The 25,983-nt window shown below is 38.6% G+C and overlaps 1 protein-coding gene across 21 annotated transcripts in view; it reads right to left on the bottom strand.

The window, feature by feature from the left end:
* LOC124605478 (calcium/calmodulin-dependent protein kinase type II alpha chain) overlaps window positions 1–25,983 on the bottom strand; it is a 983,452-nt gene that overhangs the window by 14,801 nt on the left and 942,668 nt on the right. For all 21 annotated transcript variants that reach the window (XM_047137200.1, XM_047137224.1, XM_047137250.1 and 18 more), the window contains 2 exons: window positions 18,688–18,782; window positions 2,499–2,613 (listed from right to left, as the gene is read on the bottom strand). In XM_047137200.1, the coding sequence (XP_046993156.1) occupies window positions 2,499–2,613; window positions 18,688–18,782 (210 nt within the window). The remainder of the gene's footprint in view (window positions 1–2,498; window positions 2,614–18,687; window positions 18,783–25,983) is intronic.

Here is a 25,983-nt window from a genome sequence, read left to right as displayed (position 1 = left end):
TCCAGAAAGCAAACACTTTTCTTGGGAGTTTATACCTATTATATACGAAATTTGTTAATATTAACTATTTTTTGTGAAGCCATAAAGAGTGAAAAAACCCAAAAATCATGCTCAAAGTTTGAGCTAGCACCATATCATTACATTTATGGTTATTTCATTGTGGTTAGGTATAAGCACCCATAAATTTAATGTAGTATTGACTGATGTTATGCATTTTTGATTTCAGATAACTACTGAGGGGCTACAGTGGCAGAATCTGCATACTTCAAACTCACAGGCCCTTGATCCAACCATACAGGTAATTACGGGTGCCATTTTTTTTTGTATTGAAAACCCAAACTAAATTTCAAAGTGTGATCAATCATAATCCCAAACAGATCCTTTGTATGTCTTTTCATTGTCTCAAAAAGAATTTTGAAACTTTCCTATTTTTTGCTCATTTGAATGAGAAGCTGGCCTTAAGCCGTGGGATCATGGTGACATCACAGAAAAGCTTTACAAAGACAAACCAGCTTATGGTATATTTCTACATCATTGGGACACCAAGAAGTTGATCTGTAGATGTCTGAAGCAATGTAAAGGTACAACAAGTGTGCTACTAATCACTATAAATACTCTCTGCTTCTAGCATTAGAGCAGCCCAGACTTCTGCCTTGGAGGGCAGCAGTTTGCAGCCAGGGCAGTGCTGCTACCATCCCTTCACACCAGGATGATCTCCTAATCTAGTAGCCATGGCCACCTATGGGAATTCAGTAGATGTACGCATCACTGGCACTCCTTGCTCAGGACCACATAGTGCTAACTCATGCACGTGCTGTCAGGCATGTGCTGCTGAGTGAGTTAAACAGTGTCAGCAAAACATGATGTGGACATCAACTGGCCATCACACTGCTGTGGCTTTCTCACTTGATCAGCATTGTCCATGGACTAAGCACCTGCAGATGGTGTATCCAGGGGCACCACGTACTCTGATGTTGTATTCCAAGACAAATAAAATATGTTGTATCTTGCAGTGGAGTTTTTCTAGACAAGCCCAACCAGCACTTCTGCCTCCACAATCCACCACCTCTGCACCATACTATGTTTTAGCTCAAAAAAGTATACTAAGATTCTACGACAGATGAGTGTCAGTGATATTGAGTGGTGGTTTTGTAGATCACTTCTGCTACCCTTCTCGTAGACGGGTGTAACTGCTGTTTTCTTTAAACAACAGCACCACTTTTTGCTCAAGGGATCTACAGAATATTATGGTGAATGGGGTGGCTAACCAAGTTACAAATTCTGTGTAGAATGTAAAAGGTATTCCATTGTGCACTGACACCTTATTCAACTGTGGTGATTTCAGCTGTTTAGTGACCTCACTAGTGTCAATGTCTGTATGACTCTTTTTTGATGCAAGAGTTAACCTGCGGTAGTCCACCTGGAACTTCCTATGTGAAGAAACATTAGAGAATACAGTTCAGTATTTCTGCTCTTGCTTCCACTGGTTTATCTGCTAGTGAAGTGCCATATAAGAAGCATAGAAGCTGTCTGCACCAAAATTTGAACAATGCTGGACTTGTTTATTTCAGAGGCACTAGATGTTTCTCAGGAGTTAAAAGATGGATTGTAAACAAACGCTTCCAGAACATCTATTTCATTTGCTTTGCTTATAAGCCTCATCCCTAGTGTAACACTTCAATGGCCTTTCAATAACAATTAATTGTACATTTACAGAAATATCGTCAATGACGGGTCTATCTGTCATGGTATGTTTGTGTCTACAGTTCAGTTACACCCTTTATATTCCTTCTGCTTTCTCCATAATGTAGAATATCTTACTTTTAGTGGTTTGTGGAACATATTCCTTTTCCAAAGTAACCAGCATTCAGTATTTCTGAATTTCATATTCAGAATAGACATCTGCAGTTCATCTATGGTCCTTTTACACTAATATTCTAGTGGTCTATTACACTATATTTTCTCCTTATATAACATGATGTAATTCCTTATTTCAGCATGAAATTACAACCTTTCACATAATACATCTATTAATTCGATGTTCAAAACAGAATCTTGTAAGTTCTAAACACAGTAACTTCTCTAAAAGCAGTTATTAGATTTCAAAGAGTGAAACAAGCAAAACTTGATTGTCTTTGTTTCCTTGAGATCTATGATACTGACAGCACAAGTTGCTGTAACTCCATTTGAAAAGTAAACTTCATGTAGCTGTGACTTAAGACTATTGGTTTTTTGTGAGAATTGTCTTACAGATCATCTTGGCGAAAACAAAATCTTATATGGTTCCAGAAACATTTGAGATGAACAGCTTAGCTCAATCATTATATAGATGAGAATTTTAAAGATTTTTCTTCTCTCACATTGTGAATAGTATGTATGTCCAATGTGACAATAACAATTATAGATTTTACCCCACTACTAGTAACAAGCAAAGAAAAAATAGAGACACATTTTTATTTTACAAATTTTTGTCACTTTTACCAAAAGAAAGCACTTACTTGTCCATGTACTGTGTCAAGCGAACATAAGCAATGCACGCTGCATCATCACCAAGTAGGTGAACATGTGGATTCAAGATGATGGTATTGATTGCCTTGCAGTTTTTACCCAGAACTGTAACAGTTTCCACAAAACATTATTAAATAAAAACATAAATGCTTAGCTTTATGCTAGAAAAATTGAAAATTAATCAGTGTAATTTAATGACAGTAGTTGTGGTTAAAGAGGTTATGAATTACATTCCACAGAAACTGATTGAAGATTGTACTGCTTTAGAGAGAAACAGTGGTGGTTGGTTGGAATTCAGTTATGTATGCAGCTCTTACAAAAATACTATGAACAGCAGAGTGGCTACTGATAGAATTATATGTTATGTAATACTTTTCACCTTTTTGTGACAGTTTTAACTTAAATTCATAACAACATCAGTCCAAGTAATTCAGCATATGTTGCTAACAAAAGCTTTATAACAGAGTTACAAGCTAATTACTGTACTACAAAATCAATGAATGTATATGGTTTTGGAGTCAAGATGAAGGCAGAGTAGAGCCATGAAGAGGCTAGGAAGAGTGAGGAGGAGAGAGAAGAAAGTGGGAAGTGGTAAGAAGTGGACGGGGAAAATAGTAGGTGTGAGAAGGAGAAGAGCTGAAAGACAGGTCGGGCTGAAAGAGAGGGAGGGCTGAAAGAGAGGGAAAGGTGAAGAGTGGGAGGGGTGAGTAGAACAGGGCAGGGGAGGGCGAGCAACAGCAGGGGAGGGTGAGCAACGGCAGAGGAGGGCGAGCACGGGCCAGGGAGGGTGAACAAAGGCAAAGGAGGACAAGCAAGGGCAGAGGAGAGCAGGCCATGGCATGGGAGGGCCGGGGAGGGCAAGAAAGGGCAGGCAATGAATATGGGAGAAGGAAATGGGAGAAAATGGCATTTGGAAAGGTTGGGAAGCACTGAGGAGTGCAAGAGTTGTGGAGTGCAAGAGGTGAAGAAGGCAAGACATGAGAAGAGATGAAGCATGGGGGAGGAGAGGGCATGGGGGAGGAGAGAGCACAAGGGAGGGGAGGGCAGAGAGGAGGAGAGGGGGTGCTGAAGAAGATGGGATGTGCCAAAGAAGAGGGGGCATGTTGAAGAAGACATGAGGGGGCGTGCCGAAGAAGGGGAGAAGTAGCAAAAGAGAGGGGAAAGGGGAGGTGGCAAAAGAGAGGGGGGGGGGGGTGGCGAACAAGAGGTGCAGTGGGGAAAGAGAGGGGCACAGGCAAAAGAGAGGGATGGTGGCAAAAGAGAGGGGCAGGGGTGAACACTTGGGGCAGGGGCAAACGGGAGGGGTCAAGGCGAATGGGAGAGGTGAGGGCAAACAGGAGAGGCAGGGGAAAAGTGGAGGAACAGTGGCAAAGGGGAGGGGTGGGGACAGTGGCCAAGAAGAGGGGCAGGGGCAGTGGCTAAGAAGAGGGGCAGGGGCAGTGGCTAAGAAGAGGGCTGAGGGCAGTGACCAAGAAGAGGGTTGGGGGCCAGAGGGTTGGGGGCAGTGGCCAAGAAGAGGGGAGGAGGCAGTGGCCAAGAAGAGGGGTGAGGGGCAGTGGCCAAGAAGAGGGGCAAGGACAGTGGCCAAGAAGAGGGTCAGGGGCAGTAGCGAAGAAGAGCGGCAGGGGCAGTGGCGAGGAAGAGCAGCGAGGGCACTGACGACAAAGAGTGGCGGGGGCAGTGGCGAAGAAGAGTGGCAAGGGCAGTGGTGACGAAGAGGGGCAGGGGCTAAGAAGAGGGGAAAGGGCTAAGAAGAGGGGAAAGGGCTAAGAAGAGGGGATAGGGCTAAGAAGAGGGGAAAGGGCTAACTAGAGGATCAGCAGCTAAGAAGAGGGGTAGGGGTTAAGAAGAGGGGTAGGGGCTAAGAAGAGGGGTTGGGGCTAAGAAGACGTGTAGGGGCTAAGAAGAGGGGTAGGGGCTAAGAAGAGGGGTAGGGGCTAAGAAGAGAGGTGGGGGCTGGGAATAGGGGTAGGGGCTAAGAAGAGTGGAAGGGGTGAAGAAGAGGAGTAGGGGCTAATAAGAGGAGTAAGGGCTAAGGAGATGAGTAAGGGCTAAGGAGAGGAGTAGGGGCTAAGAGGAGGGGTAGGGGCTAAGAAGAGGGGTGGGGCTGGGAAGAGGGGAAGGGTCAGGAGTAGGGGTTGGGGGGGGGGCTAGGAGGGGTGGGGGCAAGGAGGAGCTAGTGGTGAGGAGGTGTGGAGGGCAAGGAGGGGCAGGGGTTCAACGAAAGGCAGGGAGGCGAGGAGATGATGAGACGAGGAGGGGATGGGGCAAGGAGGGAACAGATCAAGGAGGGGTAGGAACAAGGAGGGGAAGGGGCAAATGGAAGGGGTGAGGGGAAGGTGCAATCAGGGGAAGGGGTGAGGGGAAAGTGCAAGGAGTGGAAGGGCTGAGGGGAAGGTGCAAGGAGTGGAAGGGGTGAGGAGGGTAAGGAGTGAGGAGGGTAAGAGGCATGGAGGGTAAGGTGCATGGAGGGGTAGGTGCACAGAGGGGAAGGTGCATGGAGGGGAAGGGGCATAGAGGGGAAGGGGCATGGAGGGGAAGGGGCATGGAGGCAAAGGGGCATGGAGGCGAAAGGATATGGAAGGGAAGAGGAGACTCGCATTCGGGAGGACGACGGTTCAATCCCATCTCCAGCCATCCTGATTTAGGTTTTCCGTGATTTCCCTAAATCATTTCAGGCAAATGCTGGGATGGTTCCTTTGAAAGGGCACGCCAATTTCCTTCCCACTCCTTCCCTAACCCGAGCTTGCGCTCTGTCTCTAATGACCTCGTTGTCGACGGGACGTTAAACACTAACCACCACCACCAGGGGAAGAGGAGAGGAGGAGAAGGGGAGAGAAGGGAAAGGACAAGGAGGGGAAGCATTGAGGTGGGGAAGGGGTGAGGAAGGAATGGTGTGAGGTGGGGAAGGGGTGAGAGAGGGAAGAGGGTGTGGTCTGGAAGTAAGGAGATGAGGATGGGAATGATGGGGGGATGTGGTGAATGAAAAGAGAGAAGGGAAGCAGATTAGGAGGGGATAGAGAACTTAAATATTTTGAAATCCAAATGATCCATACATCACAAAGAGTATTTTGAGTATGAAATGTGAAATATCTAAAAAATGAATTAATTCCAGGGATACAAAGTTAACTTTATGATACTACATTGTATGATGATACAGAAGGTGTAGCAGAACTCCAGAGATAAATATTCAGAGGACATTCAGGGATATTTTCTGAGTATTTTTATTAAGGGATCCATGGTCTACAATGGCTCATTACTGAGTAACTATGTTTTATGTGATTTCTTGGGCCTTGTATCAGCAATACATTCAAAACGTCTGCACACTAGTGCCAGTGTCAATGGTTTGTGCTGTCTATCTAGTTTAGAAACAAACCTGTTCCATTCACTCACAGTAATTGTTGTTGACAACAACAATGCTTCCTTTACTCATGGTTTTCAAACTTGCAGTTACTACTGCTCAGATCTGTTTTCTATACAGTAACATGAGAATAACTAATGAGAAGTTGACTGATACATACAGTGGAGCTACACATAGGAAGCATAATTCGTTCCACAATCTTACTCATAGTGCAAAACACTTGTTGAGTGAAACAATTTATCCCATATAAATTAATGGGAAATATGATAATGTCTTCCATGCAAAAAAAGTACTAAAAATTTTATCTTTTTCATGCCATTTATTCAAAGTAAATTATACATACAGTATTGTGTACTTTATTAACCACCATACATAACTACTTCTTTTTTACTAGGAAGCCATCTATAGTCATTTGTTTCTACCAGTGCTTCAACACTTGGCAAAAATGTGACACAGCATTATCGTCAAATAAATTTTTAGCATGTGCAGCCACTGCTCTGTTGGGGCGATGATTTTCAATATATATGATACAACTGATTCCCATGCCTTCAGAATTTCTCTTATAGTGCCAGAAGATTGCTGCTTTGATGTTACCAACACCACCACCACCACCACCACCACCTTCTCCTCCTCCTCCTCTGAACTCCTCTCCGCAACTTCCTGCTGTGAAACACGTTGCAACTCTGTAAGCTCTTCAGTGGTCATTTCTTGGCTGTAATCTTCCACAAGCTCATCAATTTCATTGTTACCCTTACCAGTTTCAGTCAACTCAAAGCAATGCTCGAAGAGTGGTTTAGGGCAGAGCTTCTTAAAGTTAGAACTAAGCTGCTTGTCCATGGGCTGGAGTAACAGAGTGGTGTCGGGAGACAGAAATTGGATCTTGATTAATTGAAATTCTTCAAGGAGGTCATCTTGTAGGCCTGGAGAATGGGCAGAATCATTGTCCATAACAAGTAAGACATGAATGCAGATTCCTTTTCAAGCAAATTTTATGCAATTTGTGTGTTGTGGGAGGTGCTCATTAAGTGAGGTCCCACTGTACTTTGTGTATAGGTTCACTAAATGTAATGGAAGAGTGGAACAATGACGATATGCTCAGCTGTTCCCACAGTGATGGCAATCACATCACAGTAGTTTTGCATCTGTATATAGATGCCCATGAACAATAAGATACTTTTTATGTTGCTATAATTTAGTGATTGAATACTACAGAATTTTTCACTGTTGTGAATGTATTTTCTCAGAAACAAAGTTAATTTTGGTACTAGAGCTGAATAACCCATAATTACATTATTACTCTGTAATGAGCCCCTCGAGACCTCAGGTTCCTTATACCAAAATACTCAGAACATATTTCTGAACAAGCTCTGCATTTTTGTCAGTGGAGTTCTGATTCACCCTATATTTGCCATATGACTAGACTACGTTTATAGTTTATTTATTTTTAATTATATGTCATGTACATGTGATAAGTTTACTCTGTGTAAGTCAGACGTGAACAGAACTACCTGTAAATAATAAAGAATGTTAATATATCATTAACATTTCTACATTTCTTAACAGTTGTATTTTCAGAAATAAAGCTGTGTTGTTGACAATCTGCTGTGGAAACACCCATTCCAAGTAATATTACTGAAAATATTACGACCTTAAATTACAAAACCTAAGTGAATTACCAGAAAAGTCTCAGAAGTATCTGACCTAACAAAGATAATACAGAAATTTTGGAAAAATGCATCTTTATTCCTCTATGTAAACTCCATTCACTCAATACCCTTCTTTTTCCCAGCAGTGTTAATAGCTTCGATACCCGGTTTATATTAAGAAGCGTTGATATCCACAAAATAGCCATTGACTGCAGACTATTCATTTCTGGCTAATATTGTACCACCAAGCCATTTTTTAAGCTTTGAATTAAAAAATAATGAGAGGGGAATAAATGTGGCAAACACGTTGCATGAGGGAGCTGTTTCAACTTTAACTTTGGTTTTGGCCATGGAAATAATGGATGTGTGAACTGGTGCTTTGTTGCGATAAAACAAAATTTTCTCTTTTGCTAAATGCGGCTTTTTTGCTTAATGTCATCACTAAAACATTGCATTAAGTTGACATAATACTCACCACTGATGACTTTTCCTTTTTGAGAATAATCAATGAAAATTATCCCATGCATATACCAAAAAACTGATGCCATGATTTTGCCTGCAGATGGAACTATCTTCATCTTCTTTGGATCTATTCACCAATTTCAGTCCATTGTTTTGACTGTTCCTTCATCCCAGGAATAAAATGATTGATCAGTGCTTCACCTATGGTTATGAGTTGACACAAAAACTCTGCCAGACTGCAGCGAAACATCGCCAGACACTTGACTGAAACATCCTCATGATACTGTTTTTGTTCCAATTTCAGTAAGTGCAGCATGCATCTTGGACACAGCTTTCTCATGTCAAAATTTTCACTCAGTATGTGGTGTACAGCACTTTTTGAAATGTCTATAATGTCTGAAACCTTGCACACTGGTGGCTGGTCGTCAGCCAGTACCATTTTGAGGATTTTATTCAAAATTTCTGCCATGGTCAACTCATTTTGTTGACTAATGTGATGGTTTTCTTGGCAGCTAGTGCAACCTTGTTTTAGGAAGGAGGAAGGAAGATTAGGCTTTAATGTTCCACTGAGATCAAGGTCGTTAGAGATGGGGCTTTGCTTAAACTATGTCATCCAATATTTTACTGTTGTAAACAAAGTGGCAGACTTTCCCACAAATAATCTTGCTCAGCTTTAACATTAGTTGGACTAAGACCTTTCACACTTTATGTCACATAACAATGACCAGCTTTATCCATGTTCACAAATTTGCTGAGAGCATTCACTGTTGATGGTTGCCAAACAAATATTAAACAATGTAGCATCATTACACTTCAAACTTAAGCTTTATAAGGGTGGTACTTTCTACCACACTAACTTGTTTAAAACAACAGTCACTATCTATACGCCAATTGGATACCTCTGGAACAGCCCCTGTACTGTATTCATTATTTGTGAACTTCACTTCATAGAAATCAATGTGTTCTTCATTGAGTGAACCAGAAAATTTATGGGAAATATGCTGTAATTGAATCAGTGTTATGATGGTTTATGTTATATCTAATGAAAAGTATCCCTGCAGTTATTTCAATTAAGGAGAGGAGTTTTGTTCAGTTCTATTTCCATTTTAAGTAGTGTATTCATCTTTCCATGATACAAATCAGAACTACTTTCTTTATAATAGTTTTCAATAGCTAAATTTATATGTCATACTTTCAGAAATGGAAATTTGCACTTAATTTCAGTGCACAATGAATAATGCTTGCTTGACACAGACAGGACTGTTCTCATATTTGAAAAGCTTTCTTTATTAGTAAAAGAATTTATGCCCTACAGTATAGAGGTGCAGCCAACTCTTAAAGTGTGAAGATAATTGATTAAGATTTAGTTGGAGCATATGTAATGAATGTAACTGATTTATTTAGCAATGGTTGACAATTTTACCATGCAATTAACAGAATAACTGGGGTCATAGCTGCACACTGCTTTATCTTTCAACAAATTTCTTCCCACACCCTGTACTTTAATGGGACAGCTATTTATACAGTGACCAATTTCAGACTATTAAAATTACACACTCAGATGTTGCTTGCTCTGATGAAGTATGTTTACATTAGTCCCGTACAACTTGTCATTTTATTAGTGAATTCGGAAACAGGTGTGCTATGTATCCTGTAAAACAGGAACTAAAAAGTAGAGCCACAAAGATACTTTAGTACCATTACGAAATTCAGGGATTGACACTGAGATGGAAAAACCTGTGTTGGCCATTCAGAGTTGTATGGTTTAACAGCTACACCAAAGGCAGCTTGGATAGTGCATGAATTGGCAAGACTCCCTGGCAGCATAGGCAATGAGGAAAGTGAATGCATTCCTCAGCCAATTTTGTTAATGTATCTGTAGCTTTCCAGTCACCAGTGCTACTATTGAAACACAGTGACATACTTGTCTTGGTAATTCCTCTTGTTTTGCTCTTCAGGTTTTTGTTCATATGCTGCTGATAATATTAGGTTTCATATTTGAATTCCTCTTCAGTTTTGCCCTTTCAGATTGGTGTTTGACTTGCCACTGTCCACTCAGTTCTTTCCAGCTGCTTACTGTTTTCTCTGAGACCATCTAATTCACCCATAAATGAAAGTTTGAATGTATGAATATTTTGGTCTTATATGCTTTGATCAGAGGCATAGTTGTCAGATTAGCACTGGACAAGGAGGTACTGTCTAGACCTTTGGAATCATTGAAGCCTGAAATAAGCATGATCGGAAATACTTGCTAAAATGTTTGAGGCTACTGCAGCAGCAGCTAAAAATGAATTTTTAGATAATTTAGGCCTGTTCTCCACTGCATACCAGAAATTTAGTCCTCTGGATGAAGCTCAGGCAGTGAGTCCTGCCCAGGAAGTACTTTTTGTTGCCTAGTATATTACAATGGACTCAGTAAACAGACACAACCTAGCCACATGTTTCGACATAAATCACATACTTTAGATGATGATAAAAGTTCCTCCCTCGGTGTCAGATTTGCCCCCATTGATGCTTAAGTCTCATCTGGCCTGCTGGAAGTGCCACAAACATCACCAGTGTACACATTTTTTCAACACATGTTGTGCCAGTCCCAAGTGAGGGTACTTAGCAGCAATGTGTCTGGGCAGAGAAGTAGCACTGCAGGCTGGTGCGCCAATGTTTGCCAGTACACTGTGGGAAGCAGAACTGGACCAAGCATCAGTGTTCACTTTAACTCCAGTCTTGAAAGAACCCAGCCAAATGGCTAATAAACTCCTGATTTAATTGAATATCAACAGTACTGCTGCCCAATTCCAGGCAGATTCGGTGGCTGTAATTTCTCCAATACACCTATCAGTGTTTGGGCAACCTGCCTGCAGCCACCATAGTGACATGTTATTTCATACAGCTGGCAAAAGACCCATGTGTCAGGGAAAATCACCGTATGGGCAAAATACAAGAACATAGTACGTCAAATCTCTTTGTTGGTCATAATTTCACCATCAACTGTAAACATTTTTGATTTTGATGCATTTACTGTATTTGGTTTCCAAGTATTGGATGAGGTGAACCTGGTATCCAGCTCAGTACCATTCCAGGATTCAGAAACATTATTAGAAATTATGTGCACTTGTTCCAAGCAATGTTGGGTCAGGCCATAAAGTCTGAAGTGCGTGTGTCACTAAAGCAGTCTGATGTGCCTAAATTTTGTTGTGCATGGCCATTACTGTTAACATTGCATGACGAAGTGAAGTCTGAGTTGGATGGGTTACAGGAATTGTGGGTCATTGTGCCAGTCTCAGCTGGTCAATAGGTGGTTACTATGTGTGAAGAAAGCAAAGAGATCTGTCAGTGGGATTTGCAGTGATTTTAAAGCCATGATTATTGCACAAAGTTAGAACAACATTTATTCCTTACCCAGAGGAACTATAACAAAGTTAGCAAGGGGGGGGGGGGGGGGGGGCAGTGTCTTTCAAAGGCTGGTCTGAAGGATGCATACCTCAAGACACAGACATGCAGAAAATCCTGGTACTAAATATGCCTTTTGGAATGTATCAATACAAGAAGTTTCCTTTTGAAGTTGCCTCAGCACACCAGGGATTTTCCAAAGGTACACAGAACAATTAATGCACAGTATTCCAAGGTGTGTGAACTATATGGATGACATTAGAGTGGTGGGTGCTGCTAGGGAAAAGCAAAACTTGCAAACAGCATTTCAGCAGCTGCTGGAGAATGGGCACTACTGTAACCTACACAGTCGCAAATTTTTGGCATCCTTTTTACAGTAGTTGGAACATATATTAAGAAGCAAAAGGATCATGGCAACAGCAGAGCACACTGACGCAATTGAGAAGCTGCTGGCCCTGAAAAACTTTATAGAATTGCTGTCTATTCTGGGAAAAGTGAACTACTATACAACATTCATTCCCCATGCAGCTCATCTCACACATTCATTGAACCATCTGAGGAATTCCATTCATTTGGTCTCCTGAGTGTCACAAAGCATTCTTGCAGTTGAAAACACACCTGTGGTTGGCACCATATTTTGAGATGTTCACGAAAGGCAAGCTCCTGATCTTTGCAACTGAAGCATCACAATACAGGGTCTGGGAAGTTTTCTCAAGTACGAACTCTGATGGTGCAGAGAAAACAAATGCTTTTGTGTTTTAAAATGCTCTTGCAGGCACAACAAAATTATTCAAAAATTGAGGAGGAGTCATTGTTCTTTGCATACGGCATTAAAAAATTCCTTGTTTTCCTGTTTTGGAATAAGCTCCAGTTACTTACAGACCACAAATCCCTCATTTCTCTTTCTGGTCCACATTCTCACATTCCAGGGAAAACAGTACAATGTCGGCAACATTGGGCTCTATTCCTGAGCTGTTACCATTATGACAGTTGGTTTTGGCCCACTGTTCATCATACAAATGCTAATGCATTATCATACCTCTCCATCAACCATAACATTTAGTCTGACCATCTGGAAGCAATGTGTTTAATCCTTGATGAGGTGATGACCTACACATAGCAAGATTTTCCGATCACCACTCATGAAACAGCTGTGGCTACTAGTTAGGACCCTCTCCTGCATAGAGTCATGTCAGCTGTGCAGAGTGGTTGGCTGGAGACTCTCCCAAAAGGATCAGAGCTGGCATTGTGAAATTATTTTGCTGTAGAACATAGGCTGAAGGTTGTTTAGTGAGTAGTATTATTGTCTACAGAGGATGCTGAATGTCACGTCATTGTTCCACTACCACTCCATGTCCACATCCTTAAGTTGCTATATACAAGGGTGGTTTGATATGTCTGCTAAATTTCCATCAAGGAATGGACTTTTTCATTGTGCCTTGATAGTTGGTAAGCTTGACTATTCTAGGGGTTGTAGAAAGATTTCAACAATGTACAGTGTACATTTCATTTTTTACAGCTGTTTGAACTGATCAGTGTCAACTGCAATTGAAAATGGAGAAACCCGAGTTTCATGCTGTTATTAAACATTTTTATTTGAAGGGTTGGGATGCTGCACAGATCAAAACAGAACTGGATGAAGTTCACATGGTCTCTCCACCATCATATGGTAATGCAAGATCAGTGAATAAAAATTAGTAAGATTGCTGAGACTATAGGTATTTCAACTGAGTGAGTGCATAATATCCTGCATGGAGAATTGACTATGAAGAAACTATGTGCACAATCACAACCCAACCTCATAATTGTTGACCAAAAGTGCATTTGGCACAATATTTCAGTACAATGTTTGGATGTCTAGTGATGTTTAATAGCAGTTTGCAAGGTTTTTTGCAACAGTTTGTGACTGTTGATGAAGTCTGGATCCATCATTACAGACCAGAGCCAAAATGGCACACAAAACAATGGCGAAAGGCTGGTGAAAGTGCACCAAAGAAGGCAAAGACCATTTTGTTAGTGGGTAAGGTGATAGGCACCTTTTTGGGACTCCCAAGGAATAATCCTCATAGATTACTTGGAAAAAGGCAGAACCATAACTGGGCCCTCTTACACTTCAATGTTGGATCATTTGAAACTTGCACTGGCTGAAAAAAGACCAAGGTTGGCAAGCAAAACAGTGTTCTTTCATCACCCCGCACATCAGCGATAAAAATGGCGGAAGTGTATGAATTGGTTTCACCCTAGTCACTAGGATTGGCCCCAAGTGGCTTCTCCCTGTTCCCAAACTTGAAACATTGGCTTGCTGGGAAGAAATTTTCATCAAATGAGGCTGCAGTCAATGAGTATTCTTCAGAGTCTGACAGATCCTATTTTTATGATGCGATGAAAAAGCTGAACGATCACTGGGCCAAGTGTATATCCCTAATGGAGACTATGTCAAGAAGTAAGGAGAGTTGTTTACAAAACAAACATTTTTTCTTGCTTTTTTTACCAGACTCATACATCCCACTCATATATCCCACACACACATTACGACTCTCGTACATTCTACTAGAACAGCTGGAGTCATTGGCAGGGCTATCCGCACAACGATCCTCCTTGCTCCAATAGAGGAACCTCAGGTCTGGTCATTTCAAACATAGGGAGCTATTTAGGGAGGAGGGATTTACTGTCATTGCCAGATTCAGATGTCAGTATTGAGATCAACGTACTAGTGTTGGCTGCTCAGAGTTGTACGGTTTCATGGCTGCACTACAGGTGGTGTGAATTCTATGCGAGTTGGTAGGACCCTCTGGTGGCATAGGAAGTGATGAAAGTGAGCGTGCATTCCTCAGCAGTTGTGTTTATGTATCTGAAGCTTTCCAGTTACTGACACTACTATTCACACAAAGTAACACAACTGTCTTAGTTGTTCTTCTTTTTTTACTATTCAGGTTTTTCGCATATGCTGTTGACAATTCTGTGTCTCATATTTGAATTCTTTTAGGTTTTGTTCTTTTGAAATTGTGTTCAGCTTGCCAATGTCCCCTTGGTACTTTTCGGTTGCTTACCATTTTCTCTGCAATAGTCTATTATCACTCTCTATCTGGATAGTGTGTAACTAAAAATATCTACAATTCATGAGTGGTATATTCCCCAAAAATCTGAAAACTGCAGGTAACAACACCACACTAGAAAGGAGACAAATGTAAAACTGCAATCAGTTTCCATCAGGTTGTCAGGCTTTAGAAACTTTCTTAGGAGACTGACAGCCTTAATTAGTAAAGAAATATTAATAAGTAAATTGAAAGATGGATTCAGAGCTGCTAGGTCACTCAAATCAGTCAATTTGCCTTCATAAATAAAACAATGACTGTAAAGGATAGGAAATGAGATGTTTCTGGCATATTCTTTGACATTAGCAAAAATTTTGATGTAACTGATCATGATATTCTGTCGCTGGAACTAAATAATTGTAGAAGTCAAGACCTACCAAACAGATGGATCCATTCTTACCTTCCTGATTGCCAATAAATCACTTGTATGAAATACCAATCGTGCCAAAGGAAGCACCTTAAAAGAAGAAAATAGCTTCAAGGATAATTGTTATTTTTCCACGTGTGATACTAGGCAGAAGTACAACCTACATGTCAATACAGACAGTGCAAAGATTTGTAAAGGAGTAGTATACCATATTGGCATTATGCCGTGGAGCTCCATGCCATCCCACTTGAAACAGATATCAAATGTACAGTGTATATTTTTCAACTGAAGCTGAAAGAGTATTTGCTTGACCACTGCTTCTATTCTGTTTCTGAGTTTTTGGAGAAACATTAGTGTAATTGATCAAGCACTATTAAGCATATTATATTTTTGTTGTAACTATGTTGTTATATCCAGCATGTACTGAATTATCATTTCAAAATTATAAAATGTATAAATTGCATTACTACCTCAAACCTGACCTAGCCTGTATAATATGTGCAAAGTATGTACCAAATTATGAATAACAAGACCAAACAAAATATGTAAATAATTAACAGATTCTCTTTTTGGAGTAAATGGCATCTGTTTCTGATTTTTACTGATGCTCAGTGTCACATTAGGTGGTGTCTGGGACAGAAATTGCAATAGCCTGAAGTCTATTATATTGTAACTTAACTCTCAACAATAAAGTGCAGGTAAGTGGAAAGGAATTTTTTTGCTACATGAAACACGCATTTATCCTTTAGTAAACAACAAATAAGAGGCATGATTATTAATTTATTTTATCTGAGTCTACAAACATGATGTATATTTATCCAAAACGATATGTTTTTAAGGTTTAATTGCTTTAAAGACAAGAATATTTCAACTGTCCCCAAGCCAAGACCTGATTTTAACACCACAGTTTTTTTTCTTAGGCATAGTCCTCCAACTTTTGTAACAACTTACTCATCCAGTTATAAGGGGCCCTGCAGACTAACAACACTTTGAACAATGGTGTAACTTGGCATTCAGTCAACTCATATTTTTCTAGAGGCGACTAAATAATAAGTGATAGAAAAAAAAAATCTTAGAATTCTGTATTTGTAGTTTGACAGTTGCTCACTGAGGCACAAAGTCACATGCTATTATCTTCAACAACAGTGAAAACAAATAGCTATGAAAATCACTACATTTTTTATATTTCACATTTCAGATTTGGGTCAATTGAGACAAAATGAGATTTTTTTTTTTTGGGGGGGGGGGGGGGGGGGAGAAATTGGATGGGCGAGGGCTAAATATCAACCAAAAATCCTCTGTTAACAATCAAAACATATTCAATTAGAAATAGATACAAGATAATTATTCATGTATTAAGAAAACAAACATTGAAGGAAGAAGACCAACAAATCTACATCAAACAAGAAGAATTGTGTTATGAAAAAAGTAAGACTTTGCTTGTGACCTATCAAATTTTAATTCAATTTCTCCAATGTTCTACAAACTTTTAGACCATAAATGAGTTCAGCTTTTTATTTTTATTTTAGTTACATAATTTTTAAATATCATTTTACAGTTAACACATTTTAATAACAAGAATATTCATTTCAGCAAAATCACAGTGCAGGCTGACAGAAATACTTCCTGGTGAATGTACTATGATAAGTATGATCACATGTCCCAAGTACTGAAGACACTGATATAAATGAAGGTATCATTTACATATTAACTAAAATAAATTTATATTTGTAATTACTCTATTTATGCTCATATAATTGTAGGATGCGCTAACAGTTCTGCATCTGAGGTCTGACAAGTGAAGAAGGAAAGAAGAAGAATAGAGTTCAACATTCTGTTGGTATAAAAGTCATAAGGAATGGAACTGAAGGATAGAGCCTTGTGTAAAGGAACACACAAGCATTCACTACATGCAATTTAGGGATACAGTTGACCACAAAATCTTACTTCATAAATTAGGGCAAATAGGAATAAGAGGTGTGACAAAGAAGTGGTTCAAATCATACTTGGAAAACAGAGTTCAACGAGTTGAGATATCACAAGTTTCAAACAATTCCCTTATAAAACACCTGTCTGACCCAGAAAATGTGAATATAGGCGTCCCACAGGGAAGTTTATTAGGCCCAATATTGTTTCTTATATACATTAACGACTTCCCACAAAGTATCAGACATGGCGAAAAAATACTTTTTGCTGATGATAGCAACATAGTAATAACAGGTGAAAATCCAACACAACTGTCAGAAAGAGCAAACGAGGCTCTCAATGATGTCCACAACTGGACATTAAAAAATAAAGTAACCCTAAATGTAAAGAAAACTAACTATATTAACTTCCAATTGAACAAAAAAACACAATGCCACTAGAATAAAAGTTAATAATAATGAATTAGAATGTGTAACAAGTACCAAATTCTTAGGGATGAATGTAGACAGCCAACTGAAATGGACAAACCATGTCAACATTTTGGCAAAGAAATTATCCACAGCATGCTATGCTCTTAGAATCCTTGCACCGGTATGCAATAATACCTGTCTTAAAATAACATATTACGGATATCTACACTCAGTCCTCAGCTATGGGATCATGTTTTGGGGAACAAGTGCCAGTAACATACAAACTGTGTTCAAAGTACAAAAAAGAGCCATAAGGATAATAACAAATAGCAACAACAGGGCCCACTGTCTAGAATTATTTAGAAAGCTAGGAATTCTAACTGTTTCTTGTGAGTATATCTTTCAGAACATAATGTTCATTAAGATAAATCTCAACATGTACAACACAAACAGCCTAATACATGACCATGAAACAAGAGCTTGTCACCACATCCATCTAGATAGAAAGAACAAGGCAAAGATGCAAAAAAGTATATTTTACAATGGGATAAAACTGTACAACAAATTACCACAAGAAATCAAAGAAATAAATGAGCCCCTCTCTTTCAGACAAAAGCTTAAAACCTTTTTAGTAAGTAAAAGTTGTTATACTGTAAAAGAATATTTAACATAGATGTAGATTATTAGCAACATATGACATTATCACCAAAATATTATGTAATTATAAATATGTGTATGACCAGTTATAAAAACTACACAAAATATGAGAAACCTGTTTAATTGTAAATGTAAATGTGTGCTCATGTGTTGTAATCTGACGACATCCATACAATATTTATTGTTCCACGGATGAATAAATAAATAAATAAATAAATAAATAAAAACCCGTTAAAAACCTATAACAGGAAGTTCAGATGTAAATTTGGATTATGTTTTCCCCAAAAAGAAGTGGAGCGAGATAATTTGGATTTCTGTCTGAAGTGAGATAAGTATAAATAAATCAACTTGCACACCTCTTCAACTAAGTGGTGATGCAGTCAATTAATATATAAGTCACTGCTATTTAATAATTGAATTCTGCAAATCCATATCAGGTAATTAACTTCAGTGTATTTTTCTTTAAAATCATATTACTGAGTTGTAAAACAAGCTCAACAATATTAATATCAGTCACAATAAATGGTTAAGCATGGAAAACGTCATCAAGAAGAAAAATATTACATATGTATTGGCTACTCCACTAATGAATTACCTATTTATCATTACTATAATTGTAAACAAGCAGCAGCAAAATTATTTCTCACATAATATGCACAGAAAATACATGCAACATGCAGTTTGCTTTTTGGGAGGAGATACTTGGCAGCAGGTATAAATAATTATCAGCATCCCTTCATGCTATCACCTTATTATTTTAATAATATAAATAAGAGTGATTATATTTCATATACAAACAAATATTCCTTAATTTTAAAGTGATGATTCACACCTAATGTAAGTGCAAATAAAAAGCAGTGATTACCATTATCAAAGTAAAATTTGTGGAAATCCATCCCTTCGACTAAATTACCTAGAGCTTCTGGTTCAAATGCTGTGAGATGTGGATCACATATTTTCCTGAAATTTTAAAGAAATACCAAAACGATTATACATGTATTCTGCATGATATCACTCATATACATACACACACACACACACACACACACACACACACACACAGAGAGAGAGAGAGAGAGAGAGAGAGAGAGAGTGTTCAAACAGGAGTATAATCAAAGTTACTGAAAAGATTATAATTGCTTTGGCACTATGTTTTCCTCTGAAATTCTAAAGCAATGAAAGAGTGTATAATGTATTTATGGGCTGCTGGTATTAATTTTTATATCTTCTTGTACTTATTTTGTCCACAGACACATAACAAATTATTGTAAATTCAATTTTTTATGTTGACAGCATTTGTAGCCTTACAGAAAGATGTTGACAATGTTGACTGGAATGAGATTTTCACTCTGCAGCAGAGTGTGCGCTGATATGAAACTTTCCTGGCAGATTAAAACTGTGTACCGGACCGAGACTTGAACTCACGACGTTTGCCTTCCGTGGGCAAGTGCTCTACCACTGAGCTACCCAAGCACGACTCACGGTCCATCCTAACAGCTGTAGTTCTGCCAGTACCTCGTCTTCGCAGGAGAACTTCGGTAAAGTTTGGAAGGTTGCCCGCGAAAGGCAAAGGTCCCGAGTTCGAGTCTTGGTCCGGCAAACAGTTTTAATCTGCCAGGAAAGTTTCAATGTTGATTGGAATACATTCTTTGAAATTCTGAAGGTAGCATGGATAAAATAAAGTGAGTGAATGCTAACTACAACTTTTACAGTAATCAGATTGCAGTTGCACCTGGGCTTTCTACAGGGATGTGATCCTTGTGACCTGGCTGGGATTGGGAGTGGCATATGGATGGACTAGGATGTTGCAGACAGACAATCAAAACACTACTTTAGTTGGGGTTGGAAGAATCTTGGGTAGGATGACCCTCAGTTCAAGGCATGATGATAATGAAAGCACAGATGATGACTATGGTTCATTTTTTCCAGTCCAATGGGGTGCTGAGTAACAAAGGGGGCACTCCTTTGTAGCTGGGTTTTGGGGGTGGTGGAAGAATCAGGATCTGTGAGGGTATGGCAAGAGAAATTTGTTTGTGGACTAGGTCTGGAGCCAGTGCCTCTTCCTCAAGTTCTTTATGAGTCCTTCAGCATACTGGATAAGGGAGTTCTTGTCACTGCAGATATGTCATCCCCGCGTGGACAGGCTATGGGGGAGGGATTTTCTTCTATCCCACATTCCTGTGATGTTTTCCTTTGTTACTATTCCCTAAACCATTATTCTACTCATCGTATGTTCTTTCCTCTTTTCTGTCTTCTTCTCCTTTTTCTTCTTCTTCTTTTTTCTTCCTTCCAAACCACATACGCTCTGATATCTGAGCCACAATGTACCAATAATCTCAGTCAATGCATATCGGTCATGTGTGTGTGAGGTTATCTGTATGTGTGAACGTGTATGTGTTTTCTTTTTTTTCTGAAGAAGGCTCCATTTGAAAGCTTAGAGTGTAGCAGTCTATTTTTTGTGCACATCCACAACTCAAAATGTCATCTTTATGATGACTAGTGATCTATCCTTTCATAATAGCAGAAGAGTTTTGCAACTGGAGCAGCAATGTAATTGGTGTTGACCAAATTGGACAGAATATAAAGTGAAAACTACCAATAGCAAGAAAAGTATTTAAGGTTTTAGAAAGTTTTTTCTGAACACATAATAAACGGTTCAGACAAGAAAAGACTAGAAGTTTTTCAAAATTTGTGCTACAGAAGAATAACTGTGAAAAGGTACTGAATAGAACTGGGGTAAATAAATTTATGGTGCAACTTAACTGAAAGAAGGAATTGGTTGTTAGTACACAAGCTGAAGCATAAATGAATCATCAGTTTGGGAATAGTTGCAATAGTTCTGCACACATGAAGAGGCTTGCACAGGATAGTCAGGTATGGAAAGCAGCATCCAACCAGTCACTGAACAGAAGACTGCAACAAGAGCATGTCTATAACTTTTGATAATACATGTAACTGAGTTAAATGTGTGTGATTATTATGATAAAAATGATTGTAATATTGGTTTTAACACGATGCTATAACTGATATAAAAGGCACAATTAAAGAATTTCAGAGTGCACATGATCAAACTCCATTCTGTCTGTAATATGACCCATGCTATTATCTGTGGTCCTGGCATAAAGCCTACTTTTTCATTATGATTCATTTGCAGCTCTGACATATATCAGTATCAATGTACTTCTTGCTGGATTCAGGAGGATCTGGGGGTTATACTTGGACGCTGACTACAATATTTATTTAGCAGGATTGTGCATGCACTACTGCTGGACTTTGGATTGTGTATTACAATATTAGCCAATTGAAGTACTATGTTACACTATTCTGTGCTGTGACTTTCTCTTCACTAGTTTTACCTATGTGCAACCACATTACAGCACCATTTTCCATGAACATCTGTTTATCACAGACAGAACAAGGATGATGATAGTCAATATTATGATGGTATTTCTTCCATCAAAGTAAATAACAATTATAGCAAAAGTAATGACCATGAGAATAATTAAGACAAAAACAGAAACAAAAACACTAAAAATTATTGGTCTAGTGGTACTAATTATTATTTATTTCCTTTCTCAGACATTATGTCTGGTTAAAAATGGAAAGTGACACGGACCTTGATCAAGTGTGACTTCCTTTTAACTGTACGATATATGTTACATTGCATTTAGGAACTTTCGGGTAATTGAACATGTCTCAATAATTATAGATTTCTGTAGTTGTATATATACGTTTGGGTCTAGCTGTATTACGTTGATGTACTGGTGGATATTGTGCGGTATGACTCCTGTAGTTGATAGTATAATTGGTATAATGTCAACCTTATCCTGATGCCACATGTCCTTGACTTCCTCAGCCAGTTGGATGTATTTTTAAGTTTTTTCTCCTGTTTTCTTCTGTATATTTGTTGTATTGGGTATGGATATTTCGATTAGTTGTGTTAATTTCTTCTTTTTATTGGTGAGTATGATGTCAGGTTTGTTATGTGGTGTTGTTTTATGTTATAATGGTTTTGTTCTAGTGTTATTATTATTATTATTATTATTATTATTAACTTTACTTTGGATACAAAGATTACTTATATAAATATTGTTAAAGAAAACAAAATACAGGATAGCTTAAACAATTTCATAGCAGGACTTGATCATGAGAAAAAATTACAGTGGAGATTAGACTGAAATAACAGTGGTAGTCAAGGAGTTGAGAGGAGGGCTATTCTAGTACCAGGCTTTGAGGTTAAGGAGAAGGAGGAGTGAGTAATCTGAGAGTAAAGATATGCATCTTGAGAGGGTGCCTTCATGAATGTGCCATGAGACAAGATTTATTTTTACAAGGGAGGCTCCATGTCCCTGTATGATAAACTAACTGCATTAACAAAAGGTGAAGCATTAGAAGTATGAATAAAGTTACTTTTAATTGAAAGTGGTTGCACATTAGTTGCTTACATAACTGATACAAATGTCATTACTTTCAAAATGACTACTGCATTTAAGCATATTTTTCAACAGCTGTTTTGTTTAAGATTACATATATAACAACTACATAAAAATTGACAATGTTTAAGTATAACAACTAGGAGACGGGTGAATGCTAATTTAAAATAATTGATCAGTAATCAAACAGATGAAAATAGTGTGCTGAAATGACACCCAAACCTAGATCATGGTCTTTTGTTAGAATTAAATGATGATTAAATCAAGACCCTAAGCTGTCGACAGGCACTGATATACATCAACGGGGACAGTTCAAAATGTGTGCCCCGACTGGGACTCAGACCAGGGATCTCCTGCTTACATGGCAGATGCTCTATCCATCTGAGCCACCGAGAGCACAGAGGATAGTGTGACTGCAGGGATTTATCCCTTGCATGCTCCCCGTGAGACCCACATTCCCAGCTTAATGTCCACACACTACATTTGTAGTGCTCTTGCCCATTACACTCATTACTTGCGGCAGACAATCTTACCGAGTCCTGTAAGAGTTTGGGCAATGCGTCTGCATCCAGCACAGAAGAAGAAGGTCAATGGCCTTGAAGTTTCTATTCCATCAGGGCTTGAATGTCCAAATCTCCTACAGTAAAAGTATGCATCATTCAATAGTGATATGGACTTCAGTTTAGCTAAATAATTATCTGGTTGGTCCAATGTGTACATTCCATTATCAAGCATTGCTATCATATATGGATTCTTTTTCTTATTGTAAATGTGACAGACTCATTGATAAAAGGTGATGGAAAAATGTCTCTTTCGCACTGTCTTACTTATAGAAGATACACTGATACTTAATTGTGGCAAATAAAGAACATCTGTTGCTTTGAGCCACGACATAGTAATGTTGTGGAATATGAAATCACTTATCAGTCAGAGGTTAAACATTATCCATGATTGTCCTAGAAAAAAATAGAAAACAGTAGCTGCAATTTATCTGAACCTAGAATTATTTATGAACACATGTATGTTTCAGCTATAAAATTCTTGCCTGGTATGCTATTTGCATTGAGAGATCAATACCCACAAGGGAATGGTCCAATAAGACATATTGAAACCTACCCTGAATTTTTTTACACAGGAAGAAAACAACAAAAGAAATTCACTGTCAAAATTTTAGTTGCTAAGAGGTTCTGCAAGTATTAAAAAAATAGCTGAAAATTGCCAAATTCGTAGTGCATCAGGTAGCGGTAGAAATGGACACCCCAACTGGTGCTGTAGCAACTGTGCATGTGCAACTAGGCACACAGACAGCCAAGGTTGGTGGTACATTTGTAAACAGGAAACACAACACAACCAGACTGTAATTTTTAAAGGAAGTTTCAGGTTACCGTTCGTTGAGAATTTCTCTGACACTACAGTGTACAGTTATTATTCTCTTGGATTAGCCACTCAAGTAACATCTATTACAAATTATCAGTTTCTTTTTTCAGTATTGGTAAGTATTGACAATACAGATAAAGCTGCATTAATATTTATTGTGCTTCTGTAAGGCATGCCTGATGATAGTACCCTTTTTTTCCCTTCAAGTTTCACCATAATGAGGAATCAATTAATGTTCTCAATTTAGCAGTGATGAAATATGAAGAATGTGATTTCCAGCCAAAATCATGTACTGCTCCTGAGGATGTACATGTGTGTCATTTATTAATTGATTTCCTTGACATTCATTCGAGTGATATCGACATTTCATTTGAAATTGTGGATAAGTTAGAAGAAATGGGAAATACTGCGACAATTCCATGAATTGTGGTTTGGACAAAATTAGTTGTGCCAGTAACAGTTCTGAAGAAGAATACCTTCCAAGTCTAAAAAAAGACACATACTGACACACCTTTCAGTGACAAATAAAAGGCAATGAGATATTGGTTAAATGAAGGCGAGAAAAAAATGGTTGAAGTTATGCAGTGTGCAAAGGCATTTTTGATTCATGAAATCAGGGCATGAACTGAACAAATGGAAGAATGAATTACATGAAGTAAGAAATATGCACCAAACTGAAACCCAAGACCATCTGAACGAAAAACTGAAAGATTTACAACTACTCATGAGAGGGTATGCACCATTACCGTTGGAGATCTATGAGACTGGGTCCTCCAAATTGCATCTGACATGAACACTGCTAATTTCCAGGCTTTGTCAACCAGGCTATGCAGGTTCAAGAAATTTTATGGAATAGGAAGACAGAAAATTACTAAGTGTACATCACATAAATGTATAGGGCAGCTCTGCCTGTGATAGACACTGCTACAGAGAAGTTCATAGCTGACATAAAGACGAAACTTGCTCTTATCCCTGGAAAAATCAATGAATGCGATGACATAAGCATATACCATAATGCCAGTGATAAGTATGAGTGGGTTACTGTTTCCACAGCTGTATATCCGTCTTCAAGAACTGCAAGACAAATTAGGAACCAAAATAAAAAATGGATTGTTTAGTTGCAAAAATCTTGTAATCAGTGTATCAAAATCTGGAAAAATGGGAAAGAATAATTTTCAACATTTTGTTCAAAACATATTCCTACCAGCTGCAGAAACTAATTCATTGCTTTTGTTGGATTCATGGCCTGGACATAACAATGCCTCTATTTTTGTGGAGGACGACAAAAAAATCTGTACATGTAATGTCTGAAACTACTACTCTGATTCAATCTCCCGATAAAGAATTTTTTCGACAGTGGAAAGCATTTTTCAGGAAATTATCAGACAACATAATTTCCAATGCCTCTCTTTCATTTCAGGTTTATCAGTGGAACAATATTCTTAAGCTCCAGTCATTTGTGCATACCAGTTTTCTTCACCACGCTTTACAAATTTGATCAAGTATGCCTGGTTTGCAGCACAATATGCAGAACAGCAACCAGGACAATTTCTGACTTGATCCTAGTTCTGTCTAAAGAAAACTAGTGGTTACTGCAAAGTATCTGACTGAATCAATTTTTCCTTTGTCCGGTGTGCCTGGTGCAAGAAAAATGTTTGCTTTTGTCATGCAATAGACACTTCATATTTTTGTGATGACTACTGGGAGTAAACAAAGAACTGTTTCACTGATAGTCAAAGGTACAACATTTAAACATTATTATAAGGAATGGCCTACAGGAATTGTTATAAAATGTAGTACTGCAAGACACATTTCATTTAAACAAATTACAAGTCCTCGCTCATGGAAGTCATCTGTGACATCAGTCACTGCAATGATTTTATTTTCTCTGCTAGCCACTTTTATAAGAATTACATTGCAAGAACTGAACTGTAATATGAAGTTATTCAAAAAATGTTTGTATAGTTTAAACCAGGTTTTCAACAGAGCAAACAGGCTAACAAGCATGAGAAAAAGAGAATTCTGTCTGGTGTACACACTAGGCCTCTTGCAGTATTTCAACTGGACATGACTGCAGCTACTTATGTGTCCCTAATCTTCCCCAGTCCCCTAATCAGAAAATGGAGACCTGCAATTTAATGTGGAATCTAAATCACCTGTTTTTCATGGCCACACCAATATCTGTGAGAAGTAAATGCTCAGTTAAAAATCATAGTGAAAAAGTTGTGGTGTGAACAGGATTTGATCCTGAACTCCCTGGATCATGAAGCTCACATTTTGCTACTAGACCATTTTTGTTTCGAAATGAAAACAAAAAAGAATATAAACAGGCTAACAAGCATGAGAAAAAG

Source organism: Schistocerca americana, chromosome 1, assembly GCF_021461395.2.
Source record: "Schistocerca americana isolate TAMUIC-IGC-003095 chromosome 1, iqSchAmer2.1, whole genome shotgun sequence".
Taxonomy (NCBI): Eukaryota; Metazoa; Arthropoda; class Insecta; order Orthoptera; family Acrididae; genus Schistocerca; species Schistocerca americana.
This window is presented reverse-complemented; position numbering and strand designations above follow the sequence as displayed.